Source organism: Pleurodeles waltl, chromosome 1_1, assembly GCF_031143425.1.
Source record: "Pleurodeles waltl isolate 20211129_DDA chromosome 1_1, aPleWal1.hap1.20221129, whole genome shotgun sequence".
Lineage (NCBI taxonomy): Eukaryota > Metazoa > Chordata > Amphibia > Caudata > Salamandridae > Pleurodeles > Pleurodeles waltl.
Window position 1 is genome coordinate 69,268,301 of NC_090436.1, and position 16,426 is coordinate 69,284,726.

The window sequence follows — 16,426 nt, forward strand, 5'->3', positions numbered from 1 at the left end:
AAAAGAGACATTCAAGTATGAGGCTTTTTGGGACATAATCACGGTCCCAAGGGAAAGGAAACTGTACTTTCAGCTCTGCATTGGAACACTACCATTAAGACTTTTCACCAGCCGCTGGTCACACTAAGAATCAACCGCCTGTCCAGCCTGCAAAGCCCCCGTCGAGAATCTCCCTCACGTCCTTTTTGTCTGCCCCTCGTACACCGCCTCACGTAGGAAATGGCTGGCCCCGGCATGCAGACTGCTGGGAGTCCGCAGCTCTGAAATAGCCCTGCGAATCCTCAGATCAGACACTAGGCCAACGCTAGTGATCGCCGTTGCCAAGTTCCTCTGAGCTAGCTGGTTTGTCAGAGGGAAATTCTTATCTGTTTAATAATTCCAACAAAACTGTCCCATCGCACTGTGTGAGTGTATTTTATCTTTATTCCATTTTTATCATTATATGTATTGTTATATTTATTACCTTGTGTATTAATTTGTATTTATTGCTGCTATGCGCTTTTATGGCTCTTGTAGCCGAAATAAAGTTTCTTTGACTTGAATATAACCAATAAACATTCATTTTAAAATCTGTGATATAGTCACACAGTCTTTCACATGCCAATCATTGGCTCCTCTTCTCTTATTCCCATCACACAAATGTATCTACGGTTGGGACATAGCAGTACAGCACATGGTTCTCACAAAAAAGCTTGAGAAATCAATTTGTTTAACGTTGAATATTACATTTTGGTCAGCACTGTGTTAAAAAGGAACAATGAACAAGTATGTTCTCACTATTAACATAGAAAAGCATTTCCAAATATTTATTTATGTTGTGAAGCTTAACATGAGGCCTTGTCAACTTGGCCTATTATTTCACCATTACTCAATGCCTAGTAATTTTAAGTGAAAGTATTTCATTAATACGTTAATATGGTCCACTAATACATTTTGCTATACATGTGAATATTATTTCTAAACAGTTTAACATTATGGTCGTCATTATGACCCTGGTGGTCTTCTGTCTGCCAGGGTTAATGTGACAGTATCACCGCCAACATGCTGGCGGTAATGACCACCAAATATTTACCATGACGGTGAGCCCTCCCATAGACAGCCAATGTACCACACCAACCGCCAATGCGGTGCGCACACCAACACAGCAGTAGCCACCTACAGGCAGGCGTAAGGCAAGGATCCGCCCACCGTATTATGAGACAGCACACCGTCAGGATTTCCAGGGCAGTACCAATGCCACCAAAAGGCTGGCGTAAACACATCATATAAAAGGAGACATTCACCTCCAGGGACACACAGGAGTCCGTGGCTGCCATGGAACCTGAACTGCAAGTCTTCCCAATGCTGTTCCATGAAATGGCCGTCCTGGAGCACCGACGAAGACAATGACATGAGTACAGCTGCCTAGCACTCGAAGGAGGTATAGAGGGGAGGGAGAGTGACACACACACACGCACAACACACACCATACACCCAGAATCAGATGCAGAGAAAAATAAAAGTAACAGATCCCCGGAGTAAAGAAACCCAGGACACATACACAGTTCCAAACACTGTATTCCTGTTGTATGTATATGTAAAATGCAAAAACATACACAACTGCAGAAATAAATACATGCAGGCCCAAAGGCCAGTCCAAAATCACAAATGCCCACAGGACAAAGTCCAAGCCTCAACCTGACTCCTGACAACAACGGGACTCCACTGTTCTCGGGCATCATATTGGAAATGGGTCGGCACCTCAGGAGCAGGGGGATGGGCACTCACTGGGAGGGGGCGTCCTGCCCACTGCTTCTGGAGGGGGCTGCCTGGTTCTGAAGGGGGCTACCTGCACACTGGTTCTGGAGGGGGCTTCCTGCCCACTGGTTCTGGTGGGGGCTGTCAGCCTACTGGTTATTGATGGTGCCACTTACCCTCTGATTCTGGATGCAGCTCCATGTTCTCTGGTTTGAGACGCTGCTCTATGGCCTCTGGTTTGGGATGCTGCTCCATGGTCTCTAGTTCGGGATGCTGCTCCTTGGCCTCTGGTTAGGGATGCTGCTCCATGGCCTCTGGTTCGGGATGCTGCTCCTTGGCCTCTGGTTCTGGATGGGGCTCCTTGGGCACAGTTTTAGGTAGGGCCTCCTTGGCCATGGTTTTGAGTGGGGCCTCCTTGGGCATGGATTTCTGTAGAACATCCTTGGCCTTGGATTTTGGTGGGGCCTCCTCGGCCTGGGATTTTGGTGTGGCCTCCTTGGCCTTGGATTTGGTTGGGACCCCTTTGGCCTTGGATTTTGGTGGGACCTCCTTGGCCTTGGATTTTTGTGTATTCTCATTGGCCTGGGATTTGGGTGTGGCCTCCTTGGCCTTGGGTTTTGGTGGGGCCTCCTTGGCCTGGGATTTGGGTGTGGCCTCCTTGGCCTTGGATTTTTGTGGGGCCTCCTTGGCCAGGGATTTGGGTGTGGCCTCCTTAGCCTTGGATTTGGCTGGTGCCTCCCTGTCCTGGGATTTTCGTGGGGCCTTCTTGCCCCTAGGATTTGGAGGTGGCCCCATGGCCTTGCCAGTCTGTTTGGGAGGGGTGGCACTTTAGCCCTCCGTTTTGGGGAGGAGGAGTGTCCTTAGTGCGGGGGTCTGATGTCCCACTCATGTGCCCCTTAGCGGTAGCTGGAGACTTTGGGGCTGAAGCTATGTCAGACTGGGTGCTTGAGGTACTGGGCTGGGGTGGTGGGACCTTCCTCCTATAGACAGGATGGGGGCAGGGGGAAGGAAGAGGTCAGGATGGGCAAGGAAAAGCTTCTTAGGGCCAATGGGGCAGGATGTGGGAGGAGGGATGGGAGTGGAGGTAGAGGGAGTGGTTGTTGGAGGAGTAGGTGTAGGTCTTGGGTGCAGGTGCAAGGACATTGTGCGTGTGTGAGGTGTATGGCTGGGGGGGTCTGAGTGCGAGCATGTGTGTGTCTCTGGAGGGGGGCAGACAGGCTGGGGAGGACAAACAGGACGTGTGAATAGATGTTGTGGTGGTATCTGCAAGTGAGGTGGGTGCGCTGCATGTGGTGGTGGTGACTGCGCATGTGGTGTGTGGGGTGCATGTCTGCGGGTCTGCTGTTGTGGTGACTATGGGCAAGGCTGTGCAAAAGTTCTGGGACTGTTGATGCAGTGCATGCAGGTGTGAGTGAGTATGTGACTGTGAGGGAGGAGGAGGGGAACACAGTGGAGGCAGTGGAGGATATTGTGTGTGCATCTGTGTGTTGGCTGTGTGAGTGCTTGTGGACTGAAGTGTGCTGCCTGTGTTTGTCTGTGCGAGTCTTGTGTGTTGTTTTGGGTGCATGCTTGTCAGAATGTGTGCGTGGAATGGGTTGGGGGTGAGGAGACTTGGACTGGGTAGTTGTACTTCGAGGGGGGATGGATGAAACAGGGACACTGGCTGCCATCAGTGAAGAGGCCAGAGCCTGAAACGATCTCTGTAGGGCCGCCAAGGCACCATGGATTCCCTCCAGGAAGGCATTGCTGCATCTGGGATGCAGCTCCTGGATGTCATTCACTATGGTTGACTGCCCTATAGAGATGGATCTCAGGAGGTCACTAGCCTCCTCACTGAGGGCAGCAGGGCTGACAGGGGCAGGACCTGAGGTGTCTGGGGTGAAGGAGATGCCCACCCTTCTGGGTGAGTGAGCGCCGGCAACTCGGTGGGGGGTTACTGCGAGGGCAGTGCTGGTACGGGTGGTGGCGGTGGAACATGTAGCTGGGGTGGTCCCAGAAGGGTCCGCCACCACCAGGGATCTCCCATCAGAGGACAAATCAGAGTCAGTGGTATCACCTCCTGTCCCCGTCGTGGTGCTCCCCTCACCCTCTGTCCCACTGCTCCCCTCGGCCTTCGTGGACTCTGCCTCCTGGGTCCTGTGGGCTTCAGCTCGCTCACTCGCCAGTGTCCCTGCTCCTTCGCCACAAGGATAGGTAGACAAAAGGAGAGGGGGGGAGAGAAAGGGAGCACAGGGTCAATCTCAGCACCAACACCACAGATGGCAGACACATCACTGTCACAAACTGAGACTGAGAATGGGCAGTATGGACGACACTGGTATACCATTGGCTAATTACCACAGCAGGTAGGAGCCAAACACTGCGAGCTACACACCAACTGAGACCAGCTAAGCCCTGTCTGAGATGGGAAGCCACCTACCTAGTTATCTAATACATGCTTTCCACCCTATTAACCTGAGCTGGGCCACGCAGGAATGTCTGAACTGGCATATTGGGCATCCACTGCCTAGTACGCTGCACCCAAATCCCATGATAGGCAACAGAGTTGGTTGACTGTGATGCTGCTGTGATGCCCTGAAGCGCCCATCCAGCTCTGGGTAGGCCACCGCCAGTATGCGGGCCATCAGAGAGGTTAGGTTCCGATGGGCACCCCTCTGTCGTTGGGAGGCCATCCCCAGCTGGGCCTCCGCGGTCTTCCGGGCCCATCGTCCCCGGTCCTCCCACCGTTTCCTGTAGTACGTGCTCCACCTGCTATAGGCCGCCAGGGTCCGTACTTCCTTCTGATGGGCGGCTACCTACAGAGGAAACTCAGAAGGTGGGACACCATGAACCAGATAATCCAGCCTGTCACACATATGGCCCACAAAAAGCATTATCCCCTCATCAGGCACACACATGACCGGTACCCCTGCATTAGCACTGCCACCAGCCATACCCTCCCCCATCTCACACACTGCCAGCATGCACACACATCCCCATACAGCCATGTTGCATGCAACGTACCCATGGTGTACTTACCTATTGGTCTGGAGGCCCAAACAACTGCCCATACTGGAGTAGGACCCCATCCACAAGGCTCTCCAACTCCTCCGACGTGAAGGCTGGGGCCCTTTCCCCTGTTGCCCGAGCCATGGCAGGTTCTAGACACAGGTCACAGCAGCACACGCAGTGGAGATGTCATCCTGTGGAAAGTCAGGAATCAAGTGAAGTAGTAGAAAGGAAATGGCGGTCACATCCGCAACGGTGAACATCATAGTTCTCATTCTCCATAGAGGGCCATGTTAGCCAATGAGGACTTGCACGGCGGTGCAGACCGCCTCCTGTCATGACGCGAACGCCAGTGGAGTGAGGTCACTTCCACCTGTCCATGAATGTAGGATAGGCGGGTGCCATTTTATAATGCTGATACACATGTACAGATTTATAAGTGCATCATTGTAGTCGAATGTACTCACCTACACAATTCCAGTGTGCAACATACAAGCATGCTCTGTGTACACTGCTGTAGTGTGTTCATGTTTCCTGTTGTCACTCCTTTCTGACATTTGGGTCCCTTAGGTAACAACCACTGCGAAGGAGTAGGAGGAGGCAAACACCTGTGTACAGACCCCTTGTGGACTTGGCTACACTGGAGGACGGGTACATCATACTCACCTATCACAGAGCTGTGTGAACAATTGGAGCCTGATCTGATACCTGATATCTGTAGCACCACAGCAGTCCCCCCTCTTGTGCAGGTACTCTCCATGCTCCATTTCCTGGCAACTGGCTCTTTCCAGGTGACAGTGGACTTGGCTGCAGGGATGTGACAGCCAATGTTCTCTATTGTGCTTATAAGGGTTTTGGCAGCTGTGCTCAAACACATGTGCAGCTACGTCGCATTCCCTCAGGTAGATGATTTACCCACTGTGAAGGCAGGATTCTATGCAATGAGACATATACCAGATGTTATTGGGGCCATCGACGGGACCCATATTGCCTTAGCCCCCCCATGACCAATGAACAAGTGTGCAGGAATCTGAAGAGTTTCCACTCACTCAGTGTCCAGATGGTGTGCCTTGATGACCAGTACATCTCCCACATCACTGCCAAGTGTCCAGGGTTGGTGCATGATGCCTTTATCCTGAGGAATAGCAGTGTCCTACAGCTGATGGCAGAACTACAGAGGCACAGAGTGTGGCTAATAGGCGGGCCTGAGTCCCCACCCAATGTATGTCAGTGTGTGTCTTCAGGAGTCATAGCCTAGGCCATTGTGTAGAGCTAGTGTATGTCCCTTACTTCTTGCAGGTGATTCCGGCTACCCAAGCCCGTCCTGGCTTCTGACCCCTGTTAGAAATCCGAGAACAGGGGCTGTAAGTAGGTACAACGATGCTCATGGGTGTACCAGGAGGATTGTAGAAAGGACCTTCGAGCTCCTGAAGGCTAAGTTCAGGTGCCTCCATCTGACAGGTGGATCCCTATGCAACTCCCCTGAGAAGCTCTGCAGAATCATTGTTGTGTGCTGTATGTTGGTCAATTTGACCCTCAGACGGCATGTATCCTATCTGCAGGAGGAGGGGGCGACAATGCAGCTGGGGGAGCAGTGGACACTGAGGACAGTGAGGTGGAGGAAGAAGAGGAGGATGTGGACAACAGGTCACATTTGATCCTGCAGTACTTCCAGTGACACTCAGGTAAGACTGTTGAATTAAACATTTCTATATTTTAGTGTTGTGCTCCATGCCTACAGCATAATTCAAGTCATTACCTTTGCATCATACCTGACTGTCACCTATAACTTCTCTAATTGCAGATGTTGGTGTTGTTTACAGGCTGCTGAGACACATTGGTTGGATGGATCAACCTGTTACTGGACATTTACACAGGATCATGCAGTTCATTACAGTTTAATACATTGTACATTACCTGTAGATAAAGCACTATTACTCAAGTTGTGTCCAAGGGCCTCCTGTCCACTAGCTGCAGCCATATCACCCAGAACCCGTGCAGTGGAGACCATGGTGGTGTTCAGGGCCAGCAATTCTTTCTTGATCTCCTGGTGGTGTTCCTCCTGCAGCCGCTGGTTCTCCTGCATGATGTTTATCACCTGATCCTACTTGTCCTGGGATTGTTGATAAGCCCCCAGGTCATTAGTGAGTGCCTCCTGTGCAATAGGTTCCCTGGGCCTATCCTCCCCCTGGTGCACAGCTGTCCTCCTGTTCCTGTGTCCCCTGAACTGTGTGCCCACTGCCACTGACCCCAGGACCCTCATTGTCTTGCCTGTGAAGTGTGGACTGGGGTCCCTGTACAGGTGGGCACACTGCTGATTGACGTGTCCTGGGGACAGAGGTCCGGAGACATTGGGTGACTACTGTGGTGTTGGATACTTAGGGGGGACACTCTGTGGTGGACTGGGTGTGGGCTGGGGTAGCTGACTGACCAGTGGTCCCTGATGGGCCAGGGAGTTCATCCAGATCCAGAACTCCAGAGTTGCTGTCATCACTGGGGCACTTTCTGGTGGGGGACTGTGTAGCAGTGGCACCTCCTTGCCGATGAGATTGGCTGGGGCACCTGTGGGGATGTAAGTGGTGTATTATGCTACATGTCTGTGAAATAATCTGCATCCTTATCTTCTCCTACATTATTGCTGTTGTCCTACCACCTTTGTTTGTGTATGGATGGATTGTGGGATTGTTGGTTCTCAATGCTGTGCATGCATTGGTGGTGGGTGTACATGCAGGGCTGGAAGGGATGTGCATACAGTGGGAATGGCATGCAGGGCTTGGCATTTAGGTGTATTAATTGTAGTGGTACACTGTGTGGGATGGAGTGAGGAGATGGATGTCAGGGTGAGGGGCGATGGTATGCAGGTATGGGGGGTGATTGGTAGCAAATGTTGACTCACGAGTGTCCAGTCCTCTGCCGACTCCATTGAGTCCCTCAGGATGCAGGATTGCCAAAACTTGCTCCTCCCATGCTGTCAGAGGTGAGGGAGGAGGTGGGGGTCCACCGCCAGTCCTTTGGATATCAAGCTGGTGCCTTGCTGCCATGGAACACACCTTCCCCCGAGTTTGTTCCACCCCTTCCTTATGTCGTCCCTTGTTCATGGATGCTGTCCCACAGCATTCACCCTGTCCACGATCCTCCGCCATAGCTCTATCTTCCTGGCAATGGATATCTGCTGTATCTGTGCTCCAAACAGCTGTGGCTCTACCCTGACTATTTCCTCAACCATGACCCGCAACTCCTTATCAGTGAAATGGGGGTGCCTTTGTCGGGACATGGGTGTTGTGTGGTGTGTGTAGACTGTGCAGGGCTGATGTGTGATGTGGTGTGTGGTGCGTGACGGATGAATAGGTAGTTGTGATGTGTGTCCAGTTCTATTTCAGATTGGCGTAGCTAAGTGTAACCGGCTTGTCATGTTTGCAGAGGTTTGTGGGTGATGTTGGTGTGTGTTTTATAGTGCTGTTGGTGGGTGTGTGGGGTGTGTGCATTTGTGTCAGGTGTGGGTTTTTTGTTCTGGCCAATGCTGTCCTGTTTTGTATTTGTATGACCATATCCGCCGCGGTGGTCACCGCCAATGGTTTACCGTTGTTGAGGCGAGCCCTTTACTTCTGCGAGCGGCGGCCCGGGAGAGGCGCTGGGAACGTGGGGGAGGCCGGGAAAGGATGGCCGACGACAGCAGGGATGAGAAGGGTGAGAGGGAGTTCACGGGGTCCTCTAAGAACATATGACTTTACATAGCATCCCTTCACCACTGCATTGAGCCATTGCACTGTGACCACAGCGCCCATACCAGGACCGCCATCCCCAGCCCTTCCCTATGGCGGCATCACTTAATATATCCGGATGCCGTTTCTTAGCAGCACCTCTTCACAGCAAGCCAGACTCTGCCCTTATAACCCATGCACGCATCGTCCTTTTTAGTCTCCAAGGGAGATAAGGTCGAGCGGTACTGGAGATTGATGTGCTTTAAATAAAGTTCAAATATAGTAGGGAGGTGGTGTCATTGAATTTAATGAGAAAAATGTACTTAGGAGAGTGAAGGAGTCCACGGACAGCGTCACTCAAAACGATGGCGATGCCACTGCAGAGGCAACCGAGAGACAACACCGGACACTGAAGAAGGACTACTGTGTGAGCACCGGCAGGTGGCCATTTTACTAGTATAGAAGTAACCGAGGGGCAGCAGTTGACACTGAAGAGGGACAAGTGTGTGAGCACCGGCAGGCGGCCATCTTACCACTGCAGAGGCAACCGAGAGGCAGTATCGGACACTGAAGAGGGACTAGTGTTAGGGCACCGGCAGGCGGCCATTTTACTAGTATAGAAGTAACCGAGGGGCAGCAGTTGACACTGAAGAGGGACTAGTGTGTGAGCACCGGCAGGCGGCCATCTTACCACTGCAGAGGCAACCGATAGGCAGCACCGGACAATGAAGAGGGACTAGTGTCAGGGCACTGGCAGGCAGCCATCTTACCACTACAGCTGCATTGGCAGCAGCCCCGTCATTCTGGACACAGGGCATTTGAGCCCCTTTGAGTTGGCCAGTTGACCAGGGGGTCCTGGTGGTTTGCAGGGCACCAGGCCCCATTGTGTTTTTGTGGTGCTAGGAAATGTATTTCTTGTAGTTTGATTTTCAGACCCTGTTCTGGCTACCTCTAAATTGTGTTTTTTTATTTTGAGGTTGTCTTGCATACTTTGGGTTATGCTAGTGAAATTATGTTCCACCCTGTGCTTTTTGCCCATAATGTTGGTGATACTTAGGAGGTAAGTGTCTAATATTAGACTGTTGAGATTTTGGGCGTACAATGCGTTTGATACCTATTGTGAGGCTGTGCTTTATGTGGTTTTTATCTCAGGAGGATAAGTACAGTGATTTTCCTCTTACACCACTCCATCTTCAGTCCTATCTTGTTGAATCAGCCCTGTTCTGAAGTAACAACCTATCCCTAATCGCCTCACTTTCCTGTCTCCCCTATAACTCAGGTTCCTTCACCCGACGTCTGGATTATGTGCCCCCTTCTTGCCCTCATACTTCTCCTCACCACCACCGTCCTAGTAACACCCTTCCCTTATCCCCACCACCCTCCTCCGCCATAATTTCCCAACATGGCCACCGTTCGAATTAAGTCTGGAATTAATTGCTACAAAATCATCTACCCCTCTAACCTGACTAAAGCTGCAGCAAAACGTTTCAAGCATAACACCATTGAATATTTCCCCGATTCCCTTTTTGTCGATCAGTTTTACAATGGTCGGTATGGGGGGCTCAAAAACGATCTAATTTTTTTCACGCACAACATACCCTCTTGGTCTACCAGCTTTTACAATTCCTTTAACGTCACCTCCTCCTCCTCTATCCCTCATGGGAAACAGCTAAAAATTTCCCCCTCTGCGGGTTTTAACGGCTCCCTCACTATCTCACTCTATAACAACGGTACTGTTATGATCCAAGCCAAAGACACCGGTCTCTCTCTCTTTGACCGGCTCTTCCCTTCCCTACTCCCCTCCCCTGCGACCGGGCTATCCCTTGACTCTCCATCTAGCTCCACCAATTACTCCCTTTCTCCTCCCTTGACCCCCCCACTCTCCAATAGGCTGCACCCTGGGGTGGCACAGGTCGACCCTCTTCTCTCCCCTCGGAACTCCCCTCCCATTCTTCCCCCCTCACAGTATGCCCCTCCCCTCTTCACTTCAGCTTTACCTCTAGCTAACACGCTCCTCGTCCAATCTGCACCGTCCCGGCACTCCATTCTCATCTCCTCCCCCCTAGCCGTTCCGGCCACCCCCCTCCTTAGACCACCTCTCCTCCAGCCCTCTCCCCTTGTCTATTTTCCCCACGTTCCCCTTGTTCCCTCCTCCTCTCTGCTTTTCCGACCACTCCTCCCCTCACTATGTACCCCGATTTCCCCACAAATACATTCCATCTCTCTCCCTCCCCACTCTCCTCCAGCAATGCTGTGCTACCCCCTTTCCTCCCCTGGTAACCCCTTCCCTCCCTCGGACCGAGTAGAATCACTTCCTTTCTTCAACTTCCCTTTCTCCCAATCCCCCCCACTCTGCCTGATACCCGCTCCCTCACAGCCACCTCACTTAGCTACCAGGACCTATCCAACCCCCTCCCCTCCCTTCCTTCCAAACCTCCCTAATCCCTATGACTCCTCACACTCCTCCCCTCTCCTACCGCCCCACCGCCCCACTCCTCTCCTATCGCCCCCTAATTCTGCCCTTAATTCCTATCCTTCTTGCAACGCCAACAACGACAACTCTCCTCTCACCCCTGGCGCACCAACTCCTGCTCTCATCCAAAACTTTTCCCCACCTCTGAACCCTATACCCCTACTCCCCTCCCGTTCCCCCACCTATCCCTGCCGTACACTGCCTAGTGCACCCCCTCCTGTTTCCATCGAGCCACCCAACATGCCGTGCTCTTCCTTACTCTCTCTGGAAAATAAGCTAAGCTCTCTAATCACCGCCATCTCCCAACTTGAAGCTACCATTTTAGTTTTAAGCTCCAAGATCTCGACTTTTTCACACACCTCAATTCCTTTGGCAAACACTCACCCTTCCACAAGATGCACCTCACCCCCACACCCCATTATAGCTAAGCATAGCCTGTCGTCTGCAAATCCACACAAGCACTCGAATGCCACCCTTCCTTCACCTCCACTTCCCAGTAACCCTGTTATCTACACTATTCCGACCATCTCCTCTGTCAGAACCACTCGCCCACCTAAACCCTCCCGAGCGCCCTCATATAAGTACAATATCCCTATCACCCCTCATAGCCCTAGTGCCCCCGTCACCAAAACAGTCGCGTCAGAGCTGCGCTGTTTGCTACACAACTGCAGATCTGCAATAAAACACAAACTTGAAATCTCCGATACCATCAACTTGCACAATATTGACATGCTCTTCCTCACTGAGACCTGGTTCAACGATACCTCTCACTCTATGTTTGATCTCCTTGTACCCACAGGCTATTCTATACTTAGAAATGACAGAATTGACAAAGTTGGGGGAGGTGTTGCAGTCATCTTTAGAAACTCCCTTCAACTTAAGGCTCTTCCTAACAGCTCCTTCCACACTTTTGAATGCCTATCTCTTGAGCTTCAATTGCACCACCGCTCACCTCTCAGATTCCATGCTATTTACCACCCGCCTGGTAGCAGCCCTTCGTTTATGGAGGAACTCACGGACTACATCAGCGACCAATACACGCAAAGTGACAATCAGATCTTCGTGGGTGACTTCAATGTCCACTGGGGCTCGCCTCAAGACACCTATGCGAATTTGCTGGCCACCTTCCTCTCTGCAAACGATCTTATCCAACACTGCACAGAAACAACACACTCTAAAGGCTCAATCCTGGACCTTGTTATTTCTAAAGCAGGCTTGCTGACTATCGCTACCCCTGTTCATGTAGATTGGTCGGACCACCTCCTCATCCCTTTCTCTCTTCACCTATCACACTCTATAACTCTTGGCCAGCCCAAGAGGGCTACTTCCTGGTTCCGTGACACTAAAAATATTGACCTCAGTACCCTCTGTGATTCTGCTTTGCTATCACTTCCAAGGCTAGACCCGGACCTAGATGTTAACAAACTCACCTCCCAATGCCTCACAGTCCTTGCAGTCGAAATCAATAATGTCGCTCCTCTCCAAAGCAAAAAGAAAAGGCCCACTCCCTCAGCACCTTGGTTCAACAAATCCCTCTATGAAGAAAGGAAGTTCCTAAGAGCCCTTGAGAAACAATGGAGACAAGCGCCCTTCACTGAAAATTTGGCCACGCTTCGTTCAGCAAGATCCAAGTACCACAAGCTCATCTTCCTTGGTAAAGCGTCACATTACAAATCCCTCCTTGACTCAGCCAAAAATAGACCCAAAAAACTATTCGAGCTCATCAAGAACCCAAACAGCTCTCCCCCAACCTCTAACTTGGAAGATTCCACAAAGAAAGCAGCGGAATTTGCTGTATTCTTTGACGAAAAGGTAAAATCACTTGTAGATCAGGTCATTCATCCTACCCCTACAGAGGAGCGCAAATCCTTAACCATTTGGCAAAACTTTGACCCCATCTCTGACGATGCTCTCCTTAAATGCATCCTCGATACAAAGCCCTCTAACCATTCTCTTGACCCCATTCCTAGTGCCATTGCCATTGCCTTCTATACTAACTCTCTTTCCTATTGGACCACTCTGGTCAACCTTTCCCTCAGTCAAGGCTCCCTTCCTGTTTCCTTCAAAACTGGGCAGGTCACCCCTCTGCTTAAAAAACCCACCGCTGATGCGAACGACCTCAACAACTACCGTCCCATCACTAACCTACCCTTTCTTGCGAAAATCACAGAAAAATGTGTAGCGAAACAACTCTCCCACCATATCAAGGAAAATGATCTTCTTGACAATTTCCAGTCTGGCTTCATTCAAAACTGCAGCACTGAAACAGCCCTGCTGCTAGTGATTGATGACGTGCTGCGGATACTCGATTCAGGGGAGTCTTGTCTTCTAATTCTTCTTGACCTTTCTGCAGCCTTTGACACTGTCAATCACAACACTCTCCTTAACACTCTTCAACAGAGAATGGGCATGGAGGGCACTGTGCTCAAATGGTTTGCCTCCTTCCTCTCTGATAGATCCCAAATGATCAAAATAGCGAACAGTCTTTCAGCTCCTTTAGCGGTCAGTCAAGGTGTTCCTCAAGGCTCCATACTTGCACCCACACTGTTCAATCTCTACTTAGAACCGTTGGGAAATCTCCTGAGTAAATCCGGGATCCACTATCATCTATATGCGGATGACACTCAGATCTACCTTAAGGTGGCCTCCACTCACGATCTCTCCTTCCTTAGCTCTACTCTCAACTCCATTCAAAACTGGATGTTAACTCATCAACTGATCCTGAATCCCTCCAAAACAGAATTCCTCCTCCTCTCCTCCTCACTTTCTCATCCCCCAGTGCAATCATGGATGGATCAGATCAATCTAATGAACAATAAGCCCATCATTGTCGAGAGCGCAAAATCCCTTGGTGTCATACTCGACAAAAAACTCAATCTACTCTCCCACATCGACTCCATTGCAAAGTCTGCTCGACACCAACTGCGCCTTCTTTGGGGGATTCGTCGCTTCTTCCCGGAGCACGACCCTAAAACCCTGGTCCAATCGCTGGTTCTCTCCAGATTGGACTACTGCAACTCTCTTCTTACTGGCCTTCCCAAATCCCACCTTGCCCCCCTAAAGTCTATTCTCCATTCAGCAGCTCGTTTCATATATGGGGCCAAAAGAAGCGACCACATCACACCTATTTTATCCACCCTCCGTTGGCTTCCCATAGAAGCAAGATCTATCTACAAAACTGCATGTATCACCCACAAAGCCTTGCACTCCTCCTCCCCTCGCTACCTGATGAATAAACTGAAACTCTCTGGGGGCTCCAGACCATCACGTAATGCAGAAAAGTTATTGCTTGAACCTCCCATTTTCAAGAAGGAAAGATCGATGGCCCAATCCTTTTCAGGCAACGCAGTGAGAATCTGGAACTCACTTCCGCCTCAGCTTCGGACCACCACCTCTTCCCAGGCCTTCAAAACTGACCTCAAAGCTCTCCTCCTTCAAAGACACTTCCAAATTTAATTCAAGCCGTCTGTTTTCTGAAGGAAGTCCTTCCATTATAGGAAATTCTGTTCTCCATGCCTATAGAAGTGCCTTCCCAGGGTGTTTTTGTGTTTTGAGTGTCTGCCATTTAGTGCAGTATTATACCTCTACCTGTATTTTGTACTCTTTTGTAACATGCACACGGCACCTTTCCTTTTACAACGTATCATTTGCTACCTCTTATATCTTGTTTGCTTTTGATACATGCACAACGGCCACCACTGCCTCATGTAACGTAACTATTGTTTTAGTGTTTTGAGTGTCTACCATTTATTGCAATTTTTTTTTACCTCTACTCGTACTTTATTTGCTCTTGTAACCTGCACACGTCACTTTTTCCTTTCGTAACGTATCGTTTGCTACCTCGTGTATTTTTTTGCTCTTGATACTTGCACATTTATCACTATTGCCTCATGTAATGTAACATTTGTCTTTGTAACAGGCTCACTTGTAATTCTTCTTCTTTTGTATCTTTACTTTGCCTATTGTGAAGCGCTCTGACACCTTCGGGTAATGTCCGCGCTATATGAAAACGCATTAAATAAAAAGAAAGAAATAAATAAATGTCCGCTGTGGTGATTCGTGGGTCATTATTTGGAGGGCGTAGTATTGGTGACTTAACGGTATGGGTTGTAGTTCCATCAGTTTATCACTTTCAGTGGGCCTTGCGGATTTGTGGTTGTGGCTGTTTTCTGACTGTTTTGTGTATGTGTGTGTCATAATCTGGCGGATGGATATTCACCTCAGCGATGGTATTTTGGCAGCAGTCACAGCGGCGGAATTTGGAATTTACCGCCAATGCCATAATGAGGGCCTATGTTTTTTATTAATGTTGTGCACGTTATGGTTACCACATAGGTGGGCACATTTCTCCATAACACTTGATTTCTCTATATTAGCATAATTAAGGTCCGATTCTTAGCTACTTATCAATTCAAATTTATTAGTAATTAATTCAGCTTTCACATCATCTCTCCTCCTTTCCCAAATCAACGTTTGAGCATTTTGAGCACTTGAGATGTCTTCCTTCTGCAGGATGGAAGAAATCCTGTGCCCTAAGGTAACTATAACTCGTGCCTTAAGGTAACTATAACTTGCACCCTACCATGCATAGTTTTCTCATCAATAGTTTTACTGCAAATGATACAGTGATTTTATCAATGAAGTCAAAGAAGATGTCAAGAGTGATGTAATATCTGGGGTAATTAGCAGTGCACGGTGAGGGCGCGAGCTATAGTTACCTTAGGGCACAAGTTATATTTACTTGAAACAACTCTAACTATAACAGCTGAATTTCTATGGCTTTGTGTGTGTAAAATCTGAATCTATACTGCCCCTGTAACCTTTGGTTTTTTAGTGAATTATCTAAGGTTTTTTATTCTATTTCCTAACTATACCATCTCTGTAACCTTTGTTTTTTTCAGTGAATTTCTAAGGTGTTTTTTAACATTAATAAGATTTTCATTGCAATGCACAGTGTGGGGGTGGGGTTGGACGCAGGGTCTGGTCTGGCACTGTGATGCCTGAACCTCTCCTGCCCCTCCTCCTGCTCTCTGTTGTCCATGTGCATGGTCCTGTCACCTCCCTATTGCTTTCCATGGTCCATTGCCCTGCACTGGCATCCTGATGCTCATGTAGAGCACTCTGAAATCTTCTGGTCAAGTCTGCACTTTATAAAACTGCAGATTTAAGAGATCCTTGAGCCATCTAACGACACATTAGTGTTTTATGTATTATATGGCCAAAAACGCTGCACCAGCTTTACAAAGTGGCGAAATGCATGCCCTGCCCCACCTGGTAACCCTTTGCGCTACATCATGCATGCACTATGCATACTGTATGCATAGGGGGTGGTCCCCGTTAGGAGGGGGCGAAAAATGGCATAAAGAAATCTAAGAGATTTCTTTGTGTCATTTTTTTTTCTGCACTTTTAACGCCTGGTCAGAGCAAGCGTTAAAAGGAGGAACACCATTATTCATAATGGGCCTCAATGCGGTTTGCAGGATTAACGTCAACATTTTTTACTCTAATCCTGCAAAACTCTGAACTA

General features: G+C 49.5%; 1 protein-coding gene across 1 annotated transcript; it reads right to left on the reverse strand.

Annotated features, from left to right (window-relative positions):
* Positions 1–2,028: 2,028 nt before the first annotated feature.
* On the reverse strand, positions 2,029–2,532 carry LOC138291791 (uncharacterized). Its single transcript, XM_069230329.1, has one exon. It carries the CDS (start codon positions 2,530–2,532, stop codon positions 2,029–2,031), a length of 504 nt encoding a protein of 167 aa, XP_069086430.1.
* Between the last annotated feature and the right edge of the window lie 13,894 nt (positions 2,533–16,426).

What these genes read in the sequence shown, in the direction of transcription:
- LOC138291791 (XM_069230329.1), bottom strand. Translation starts at nt 2,532, where the DNA reads ATGGGGCCACCTCCAAATCCTAGGGGCAAGAAGGCCCCACGAAAATCC.